The sequence below is a fragment of the Miniopterus schreibersii genome, assembly GCF_964146895.1.
Source record: "Miniopterus schreibersii genome assembly, chromosome: 16".
NCBI classification, from domain to species: Eukaryota; Metazoa; Chordata; class Mammalia; order Chiroptera; family Miniopteridae; genus Miniopterus; species Miniopterus schreibersii.
Genome location: NC_138116.1, coordinates 36,021,720 through 36,031,766, shown reverse-complemented (window position 1 = coordinate 36,031,766; position 10,047 = coordinate 36,021,720). Strand labels below are relative to the sequence as shown.

Here is a 10,047-nt window from a genome sequence, read left to right as displayed (position 1 = left end):
AGGTGAGAGTACTGTGGTACCTGGGCTGTGTTGCACGGCAGCTACCATGCTCTAGAGACTAAGCGGGAAGTTTACCGCCTCCACCGGAGACCAGCGAGCCACAGGTAGGAGGAGCGGGACTGGGTCTGGCACTCACCGCAACGAGGAGAGAAAGCAACCTGTCCTGTACCGGTTACCACACAGCTGGTTTTGCACTCCACTTATACAGCGTGCAGGATTGGCTGGAAGCAGGGGCTCCAGAATAAAGACTTTGAACTTGGGGACGATATATACTTTTTAAGGACACGAGTTTCTCTGGAACGACTCCATACTAGGAAGACACATTTTAAGAATACCGGGTTTGGGGATCAACGTTTCGCTTTGGAAGGCGTGTAGGTGCCCCTTTAGGGCTTCCCTCCATCCCCATGGCGCTACCCGGCCCCTCACGAGACCAGGCTTGGAGCCTGGAACCTCCCGCTCCCACGGCCCCTGCCTCCTCATCCTCGAGTTCCCAGGAGCGGGAGGACGCTGAGAGCCCGGTGGTCTCCGGGGGCCTTCCCTTGGAGAAGGTGAAGCGACCCATGAACGCGTTCATGGTGTGGAGCTCTGCTCAGCGCCGCCAGATGGCGCAGCAAAACCCAAAGATGCACAACTCGGAGATCTCCAAGCGCCTGGGCGCGCAGTGGAAGCTGCTTGGCGAGGACGAGAAGCGGCCCTTCGTGGAGGAGGCCAAGAGGCTGCGGGCCAGGCACCTGCGCGACTACCCCGATTACAAGTACCGGCCACGGCGCAAGACCAAAAACGCAGGCGCCGGGCTGCCCCACTTCGGCCAGGGAAGCGGCGGTGTGGCTGGCAGCGGGCCGGTCTGGGGAACCGGGTACGCGACCACCCAGGGGAGCAGAGGCTTTGGGTACCAACCCCCCAACTATTCGACATCGTACTTGCCTGGTGGTTACAGGTAAGTGTCTGGGAGCAAGCGGTGAGGAAGGAGAAGCTGTGTCCCACCTCCTTGGAGCCTAGGTGGGGCAGATACCAGAGGGCCTGGCTGACTAAGGGCTTGAACCCACCAAAGCAGAGGCCACTCCCTGGGGGGTATGGGGGCTGCCATTAAGATTTGGGCAGCACCACTACCTGCACTCCCAGCTCCTTTGGGAGGGTTCCGGTGGCCCAGGCTTTTCCTGGAGGGCATTCCCATCTCAGCCTGGCAGTGGTGGCCCTGCAGGGGCAGACCACAGCCCCCTAGATGTTGACCGTGTTTCAGTTACCTACCTGGATTTCCGATTCCCCCCTACTTCTGGCCCTGGTGTGACCCTGCTTCCTCTCTCAGCCCCTAGGGCAAGGAGAGGCTTAGCCCAACTCTGATCCTTTCTGGCCTGCTGCCCCAAAAGAAGAAAACAGGCGCACAGCACGCAAGCTCACTGGTGAGCCTGCCCCGACAAGGCTAGCCTGCTCTCTAAGCCAGCCTTGGGTCTGGTTCCGGACCTACAGTACCTAGTGGGGCCCAGATAGCTGGGGATGGGTAGGTTCTACTTGTCTGCCCAGAACTGGTCAACCTGCTCTCACATACTTGTTGGGGACCCTGCCTGGCACCATCAACCTAGGGAAGTGCCCTCTAACCCCAGTGTTTCTCTCTTTGCAGCTCTTCCCACTCTAAACCAGAGGCCTCAACGTGCTCCCTCCATCAGAGTAACACTAGGCTCCAGGGAGAGCTGCTTCCCCCCTACAACCCCTACCTATCCCCAGGCTCTCCCACTCCCTACAACCATCCCCTCTCAGGGGCCCCCATGCCCCTAGCCCACCTCTAACAATCATAGGTAATGGACCTCCTGGGAAGGGCTCCAACCTCTTTTTCTTCCAGAACCACCCCCTACTCCCAAACTGCAAACCCTTCTTTTGCACTGTTGGACCAGTTTTAGAGGAGGCCTGCAGACCCTGCCCCAAGTTAGGGGAAGCAACACAACTTTTTGTATTTTTTTGTAGGACAAACACTGTTTTGTACAATTAAGCCATGTCTCCGAGTCTTTATTGCCCCATCTGTTCCCTCTACACTACAGCAGGAACCAGCACTGTCTCCACTCCCTTCCGCCTGGACCTGCCAGAGCAGGAACCTCCTCACCCCACCCTGGGGCCCTGACTGAGTCATTCTCCATCCCCCACCACCACCCCCGTCCCCCACCCAGCACTGGGGTCCAGGCAACAGTCCCAGTCTGCCTGGGGGAAGGAGGCAGCCATAAGCCCCTAGTGCTCTGTCCCCTTAAGGCCAAAAGGGAAGTGAGGAGCTGGGAGGGCAGGGCAAGACTTTGGCCCAGAATAGTTAAGCAGCTAGAAACTGCTAGAGGAAGACTCTCGGCAAATGGTTACTTAATAGTGTATACACAGGACAGTGCACAATAAATATCAAATGACAGCCTGAAAACCTCTACTCTAATTCCTTTCTAAGGATTAGGTCTACCAACCATGCCTTTCCACAGAAACACAAACCCTGGCTCAAGAAGCTGCATCTGCAGAGGAATGGAGAATGATTAAAAGTTATACCAGCAGGCTGGTTCAGAAGGACCCTGAGGTTAGGTGGACGAATAGAAACATGGAATGGACTCCAGTAGGCAGCTCAGGCCTACTACTCCTTTTTCTTCTTGTGAGGAGCCTTTGCGTTCCAGTAGAAGAGAAGCTGGGCAGCAATGAGGCCGTTACAGAGGGAAGAGACCACAAAGGTTCCAGCCATGAGGGGATCTCCAGTTTCCTGGATGTGAGAAATAGAGCTAGGGTCACTCTTCAGCAGAACCCCCCCAAAAAGGTTCCAGAGACCAGGAAGCTTTTAAGTTGTCAGGTGGGAGAGGTAAGATGTCTTAGTGCCCCCTACAGGGGACAAGGTGAACTCACCTGAATGGAGGTGAAGATTCGGGCGAGGGAGCCCCCAAAGAGCAAAAAGACTGTGATGGCTGACAGCTGGCCTGTGTGCCCATTGCGGTAGTTGGTGGCTGCCTGGAGCAGCTAGAACAGGAGTTGAGACCCTTCGTTCTATCATCTGAATTCTTCCCATGTTCCCATCAGATCCCCCCCCCACCCATTTTCCTCAGTCTAATATTCCCACACAGAGCTCCCACTCTGCCCCTCACTCAGTCCCCCTCCGATCATTTTTTCCCTTGCTCCCAGTACCCACCTTCCCCACCACCACAGAAGGCATATTGGAGGCCTGGAGTAGGGTGATTACAGCCAGGGGTGTCAGTGGTGAAAGCAGCACCAGCAGGACCAGGGCATAACCCGCTAGGAAAGCCACACCTAGAAGTCAGGGAGACAAGGAGTACTCATCAACCTCTGGAGTACAATGGCTTCCCCAGGCCTGAGTTCCCAGCCAGCAAGGCTCCTTGAGAGCCACAGCCTGCTCTTGGGTAAATCCCCAGCACCTTTCACAGTTTGTCCTCTGTAATGCAGGACCAGGAAGCAGATGGTGATTGTCTGGAGCATCAGGAATAGAGCTTCACCCCAAGAGCTGCAGAGTCAAGAGTTGGGAGGAAGAAAGGCGGGCCTGGAAAGAGGCAGGAAGAGCCTCCATAGCCCATCCATCTGGGGACACAATTATCTGATTACTCCCTGTCCTCCACAGCCCTACTGGTTCCTACCTCCTACCTCCCAGCACCACCACCTCCACCTGTGATGGACTCACTTTGGATCCTGCGCATTTGTGGGATGCTCACCTCTCATCATCTCCATAGGTGATGACTAGATTTCCAAAAGGGCTTAAGCTTTTCCTTCCCTTTTACCTCCCTCACCCTAACCCCACTAGAGTTATGTGCATTTACCTTGGGGATAAAAGGCAAACTCCTCACCTGAAGGGGAAGTTGTTAACAATGCTGTAGACCATAGTCCCAGTCAATGCCACTAGTTCCAGCATTACTGACTGGAGGCTCAGCCCTTCAGCACTCTTGGCTCCAAGGATTTTAAACACCTGGGGCATTTTTACTGGAGAAAGGATGAGAAAGGCATGATGAGCCAGTATCCTTTGGGAGCACAACACAACAGCTGCTAGGAAGCATGTTAACCCCATTTGGTTAAGGGACCCATCCAGTTTTTACGGCATTTTAGTACTCCATCCCCATCACAACCGCAGGAAAGGAAGATTAAATACATACCCAGAAGTGACCCAGCTACAATGCCCAGCCCCAGGCCTTTGCTGAGGAGAATCTTCAGGCAGGGGACTGAGAAGAAAAAAAGGGTTAAGCAGAGAGACCTGGAACCCAGGCTAGAGCTTTCAGGAGACAGTACAGGCCTACAGGCTTAAAGCACTCCTGTGGGCTGCCGCAGTTCCTTATGACATACCCACACAAGGAAGCCTTGGGTTGTCTGGAGGAAGGTGAAAACAGTCTGGTCCTTACTGCTCCAAATCATCACATTCAGATGAGGTGACTTTCCAAGACAGCTTTTACCATTCCTTCCCTCCAACCTAATTTTCCATTCCTTGAAGATTACATCTAAACTCCTTGGTCTCACCTGGCCTGAGTGGCTCAGTTGGTTGAGTGCTGTCCCAAGCACCCTGAAGGGTTGCCAATTCGATTCCCAGTCGGCACATACGTGGGTTGCGGGTTTGATCCTCAGTCAGGGAGCATATGGGAGGCAATATCAATGTTTCTCACATCTGTTTCTCTCTCCCTTCCTCTCTCTAAGCATGTCCTCCAGTGAGAACTAAAAAAATAAACTCGGTCTTCCTTCAAAGACTCTCCACTGCTTCCCTGTATAAAGCTAAACAATGCCCAAGGGTACTCCAAGAGTACTCTGATCCTTTATTCCCCTGCTCTGAGCAACTAGGCGATCCCCTTTATGGCTTTTCTTTTCAAGAACAGGTCTCCTCTTTACCATTCATTCCTGAACCCGTTGTCCCTGGCCCTACCCTTCCAGGGCTTACTTTTATGCTCTGGCCACCCACATTTTCTCTAGCCTTTAAGTCTTCCCCTCAAGGAGCTTGGCCCAGTGGGAGTCAGATTCTCACGGGTCATGAATTCGGCTAAAACAGAGTGGGGTACCTTGAACTGAGGGGCAAACTGGGAAAGTTTCCCAAAGGGTCTGAGGTACGAGATGGACCTTGCTGCGGAGTTGCTTCGTAAAAAGTGGAAGGAAGCCAAGTTATTTCAAAATTAGATCACGCACAAACGTGGAGGCTGAGAGGAAAGCCATCAGGATGGCAGAAATCTTTGGGGGTGCCGCTGAAGGCCTGGATTCGTAAGAGGCCTGCAATCAAGTTTGACCTCGCTGCTGACGTATAGCGATCTATTAAAGGTTGGAACTACTTGTTTGTATTTTAACTTTGTTTTACAAAATTTGAGTCTTCTGGCCTTTTGTCGTTTTTGAAGCATAAACTACACAGAGAATTACTTCCATCCTACGACACACACATACCCCCGCCCCAAAATGGCTTCCTCTCTCTAAGGAGACCGAAACACTTCCGCCCCTCTCATAAGTAATTTCCGTCCAGCACGGCGTGCAGTAGTCACCGCAGTGGCTTAGTCCGCAGTCACGCCCGATTTATGGTCCGAGGAAGCTCCAGCAGAACTTTGCATTCCGAATAAACTCACCATGAAGCAAATCCCACTGGAGGAAAATTTGGTCGTAGCATTTCTCAGGTAAAAGAATCGGCACCAGTAGCCGTTTGAGCAGCCCGTCAGCTTCGGACGCCATACTGTAAAGATAGCTTCCGCCAGTTTCTTCAGGCCGTCATTGACCTACGGTGCGCATGCGCACTCGGGAACTCCGCCTTCTGCCTTCCCGCGACTTGCTGGACCGCCCCCGTCCCCCCACCCGCTTCTCCGCTCTTTCTGACGCCATCATACCTTTAGTAGCGTAAAATAGGTCTTGTCCAGAGACCCTGTTTGGGGTTCACTCTCCCTGTTGTTTTAATTTTAAAGCCTGCCAAAGCTGTGCGCCTGCGCACTTGTTTTGAGTCTTTGTTTACGCTTCCAGTTTGGAAGCAGGATTTATCTTCCTGCTTTTCTCCGCTTCTGCTCGGCGCCATCTTGTTTTCTCCCTGCTGACTTCACATTGTTCAAAGTTGAGGAGCGTGAGTCTCCAAAATGGCGTTGGACGGGGCCGCTGTACCTAACTCTAGTTCTCGCGGAGTTTTCAGAGGGAATGGCACTGGCAGGAGCAGGACAGCCTGCAGGAAGCAGCCTCCAGGGCCATGCTTCTCTCCTCTGGTTCACCCAAGCCTTGGCGAATGGGTGCGCCAGCAACTGCCGGACCGGGACAGTGAAGCAGAAAAGGAGGAGGTGGGAAACTCGAACCAGTTTCAGGGAGGGGCAGCCCCCCCCCCCCCGCCCCGGTCCCCTGGGGAGCCCAGCCCTGGCAGGGCCCTGTGTGTTCTCTCCCACAGCGCTACCTCTGGGCAAACGCCCGCTCCTCTGCTTTCTGTGACCACGTGCTGTGCAAGGGCTTAAACAAGGCCAAGTGGGCCCAGCAGCTCCCCTTGGGGAAAGGGCACCTTGGACTACCCGGCGGGAGAGATGCCCTCTGCCGCCCAGCATTGGGACACGAACGCTTAGCTATCACGGTGGAGGTGGGACTGGCCATCGTGTTCTGGCAGCTGGGTGTCTGCTGCGAGCACTGCGCTGTCTTGCAGCCCCTTCAGTGATTCTCTTGCCATAATTTGCAAGGTTGTAGGGGGATGTCTGTGAGGGGTTGGTGGGGCTGTTGGGACTCTGCCACATGGGGGCTTGCCTACAATGGGGTGGGTCTCCAGGTCCCAGTGGCTGCTTTCTATAGCTTTAAAGGGCTCCTACAACTGGGAGAGTCCCATTCTGGCTCCTCAGCAACTGCACCATGACCTACTGGAAAGGGCGTGAATGGCAGTCGGTGGTGCAGGCTGTGGCTATCTGGCAGAGCTTTTTTAGAATCTAGACACAGGCTGCCCTGGGGGTGCTACCCACCACCACTAAGTACACCACCACTGGGGACATCAGGGTTGGCTCCCTGGGTGGCCCAGGCTGGAGGTTATGTTGTTCCCAGGAACACAGAAGGTAATTGTATGTGGAGGTTATAGTACCCACTGCTCCCATTGTTGATGAAACCCTTTTCAAGTGAAATAGCATCCCAGGTGCAACAAGAATTTAATCACACTGTAGAGCCATCCCTGGACTTGGTGGGCAGGGCAGGCATTCTTGTTGTTAAGGAGCCACTAGCACATCCTCTGGAAACAAAATGACACAAGTATGACTTTCCCACCCACACTCATTGCTATTGTGTGCTTCGCCTATAATTGCACATAAGGGTCAGGAAGAAGGCCTCCAGATGGGTGGCTCTACTGGATTGGAGGGGAGGAGGCGTTGGAGCAGCCAGGGGCCCCCAGAACGAGGAAGGGAGGAGGCAAGGAAGATTCAACCAACACCAGCCGCACCAGTCTTTGGGGGATGACCCTATGAGTGTATTTGGTCACACACTGTCATTCTCATCCCTCCTCACCAGCTCCCGAAGACTCAACCACGTAAGGCACAGAAAGGATTTTGACGAACTCAGGGCTTTTAATCTTGGCAGGAAGGACAAGGAAAACCAAAGACAATCTTGGCAGGAAGGATAAGGAAAACCAAAAATGAAGACTTGAGTAGGTTTTACTATTCTCCCACTGGGAATGGGGGAGGGGGAATGTCGAGTTTAATGAACATCTCCCCTCAGTTCTCCCAATTGCATTATCTTTGCTTTTGTTCTTCAAGACAAAGGGAAGGGAGAAAACTTTGGGTCAGTTGAGTGGTGCCCTGGGTGTTGGGACAAATGCTCAGAGAGGCTGGTAGGCGGGTTGACGTCTCCGTAAGATGCAAAAGATAACAAGCACCAGCATGAGGAGGCCGAGGATGATCAGGCCGATGATAAGAGGCAGCCATATGGATTGGTCACTGGGACAAGAGAAACCTGGCAGAAAGATAGGGCAAGTAGGCATCACAATGGTGGTAGTGGGATAAAGGTGAGAGGAAGGAATGTGGGGGGTGTTAGCAAATAGGCAGTTGGTGAGGAGAGATGACAGCAGTAAATGGAAGGGGGAGAATGGCAGTCTTGTAGAGAAGGGGAGGGCAGTTGCCTGGAGTAGGGGCTTTCAGTGCAGTGGGAGAGTTCAAGGAGGGAAGTAGGTCTTACTTGGCCCAAAGGCTCCTGTAGGGGGTAGGCGAGCAGCTTGTAGTTTCAGGAAGAGCAGGTCGAGGTGGAAAGCTGGTGAAAGAATGATGCTTGCATTTCTGCAATTGAAGCTCTGGCCCAAAGGGGCTTGGAGTTCTCGAAGAGATGAATTCTGAACTGAGAATGTCCGCTCTAAAAGAGTAAGGAACAGTCAGCTCTATATCCATATCCCCAGCCCCCAGCTTACGTCCCTTTAGGAGTCCGGATATCCAGTACAGGTGATGAGAAAGTTACTCACGTATTGCTTGTGGGAAAGACACATTGTACTCCAAAGCCATATAGTTCAGGTAAACAATGCTCTGCAGTGGTTCCTGCAGAAGTGACCAGGAAGGCTCAGGGCAGCAGGGGGAGAGTGGTGTTCATGTCCACAGAGGAGGGAATGTAGCAAGGGGTTGATAGGGATAGGGTACTTGGAGGGTGAGAGGGGGATGAGGGGTGAGGTACCTGCTTGAATCCAAAGCTGAGCTGTCCATAGGGGAATGAGAGAAGCAAGTGGGGATGGGCACCCTCACAGCCTCCCTGGGCCTTGGTTTTGTTGGGGTTCAGTACAGAGATGCCCCAGGCCTGTGGAAGTTAAGAGGGTAACAAGGCTACACAGCCGTGCCATCTAAGGTGCCTTTTTTTCAACCCCACCGTTTATCGGTCCCCTTCTCTTCCTTCCCTTCTGAACCCTAGCAGACATTCTCATCCCCTTACCCCTTTTAGCTTTACCTCTCCTCCACCTTGGGTTGGGTACAGAACTCGAATCTGAATCTGGGCTTGTAGATGGACGCAGGGCAGGGAACCATTAGTCCAAGTGTAGTCTCCTATAGCCGCCTTGGAGCCTGGGCTAGGACTTGGAGAGGGTGGAGGTGGTCCTGGATGGGGGGAACTTGTAAAAGATCCTGGACTGGTGGTAGTGCTGTTGCTTGGATGAACTGTAGCATTTCCATGACTTGTTGTGCTGACAGGATTGTGAGTGGCTGTTGTGGGTCCATGGCTGGTGCCTGTGGTGGTAGTTCTATGGCTGGTGCCTGTGGTGGTGGTTCTGTAGCTGGTGCCTGTGGTGGTGGTTCTGTAGCTGGTGCCTGTGGTGGTGGTTCTGTAGCTCTTGGTAGTTCTGTGGCTGGTTGTTCCAGGGCTGCTTGTGCCTTCTGTGGCTGTAGGTGTCACCGTGAAGGATGGCAGCAGAGTGGCAGATTTTTTATGAGGACAGTCATTCCCCGTCCCCTGGGCTTTCAGAAGAAAGACCGGTTAGCAACCCAGGGGCAGGCTCCTTCCTAGGGGCTTTCTCCCCCAAGCCCCTTTTTCCTTACCTGCTAGTAGCCCCAGCAAGGCCTCCAAGAAAAGCACAGCAAGCCTCATGGCGGAACAGCCTCACCCAGAGTTCTTTCTAGGTTGTCAGTACTGGCTGCTCACCCAGTCTACCCTATTCCCTGCTTTCTTTTAGAAAAGGAGGAAATGAAAGTCTTTAACTTCCTATAATTTAAGATAATCCTACCCCCCAACCTGACTCAGGCACCTCAGCCCCAGCCACCAATCTCTTAGTCACTTTTTGTCATTAGATGATTGGCCCTGGCTTCACTGAAGTGGGAGTTACCAGAATAATGTAGGGAGAATGAGTTGGGAGGAGTTTGAAGCAGTTGATCCTTGGGGACCCATTTGTCTACCTTAGCAAAACCCAACAGTTGTGCAAGTGATTACAGAACCAGTTGAGAAGCAACCTCGTTTCCAGAGAAACCCAGAAAACGTTCAATGTAAAAATCAAGTTGCCAGTCCCATTTCTCCCTCCATCACTTCCTCTTGAGACATGTGAGGCACTTGTGATGATGATGGCCCAACTCCTTACAGAAAGGTCACACTATTCAGTACAACCATTGTAGCCAAGCAACAAAAGGGTAAATGTTAACTGGTAGGGGGAGAATATATACCCCATAG

At 53.0% G+C, this 10,047-nt stretch overlaps 3 protein-coding genes across 5 annotated transcripts; 1 reads left to right on the top strand and 2 right to left on the bottom strand.

The window, feature by feature from the left end:
• The first annotated feature begins 325 nt into the window (after nt 1-325).
• SOX15 (SRY-box transcription factor 15) lies at nt 326-1,942 on the top strand. The gene is made up of 2 exons (XM_081161687.1): nt 326-937; nt 1,619-1,942. Exons 1-2 carry the CDS (start codon nt 405-407, stop codon nt 1,782-1,784), a joined length of 699 nt encoding a protein of 232 aa, XP_081017813.1. The 5' UTR covers nt 326-404; the 3' UTR covers nt 1,785-1,942.
• Nucleotides 1,924-6,015, bottom strand: MPDU1 (mannose-P-dolichol utilization defect 1). 3 transcript variants are annotated; one of them, XM_081161684.1, is made up of 7 exons: nt 5,547-6,015; nt 4,110-4,175; nt 3,807-3,939; nt 3,384-3,469; nt 3,140-3,258; nt 2,860-2,970; nt 1,924-2,719 (listed from the first exon to the last, which is right to left on the bottom strand). In XM_081161684.1, the coding sequence occupies exons 1-7, from the start codon at nt 5,647-5,649 to the stop codon at nt 2,597-2,599; spliced, it is 741 nt and encodes a 246-aa protein (XP_081017810.1). In that variant the 5' UTR covers nt 5,650-6,015; the 3' UTR covers nt 1,924-2,596. The 3 variants fall into 3 exon arrangements, with proteins under 3 accessions (XP_081017810.1, XP_081017811.1, XP_081017812.1); XM_081161685.1 differs by lacking the exons at nt 4,110-4,175; nt 5,547-6,015 and having other exon boundaries at nt 1,956-2,719; nt 3,384-3,505; nt 3,807-3,897; XM_081161686.1 differs by lacking the exons at nt 3,140-3,258; nt 3,384-3,469 and having other exon boundaries at nt 1,975-2,719; nt 5,547-5,695.
• A 1,540-nt stretch (nt 6,016-7,555) lies between these two features.
• On the bottom strand, nt 7,556-9,681 carry CD68 (CD68 molecule). The gene is made up of 6 exons (XM_081161678.1): nt 9,426-9,681; nt 8,842-9,344; nt 8,575-8,694; nt 8,369-8,441; nt 8,092-8,262; nt 7,556-7,869 (listed from the first exon to the last, which is right to left on the bottom strand). Exons 1-6 carry the CDS (start codon nt 9,472-9,474, stop codon nt 7,736-7,738), a joined length of 1,050 nt encoding a protein of 349 aa, XP_081017804.1. The 5' UTR covers nt 9,475-9,681; the 3' UTR covers nt 7,556-7,735.
• Between the last annotated feature and the right edge of the window lie 366 nt (nt 9,682-10,047).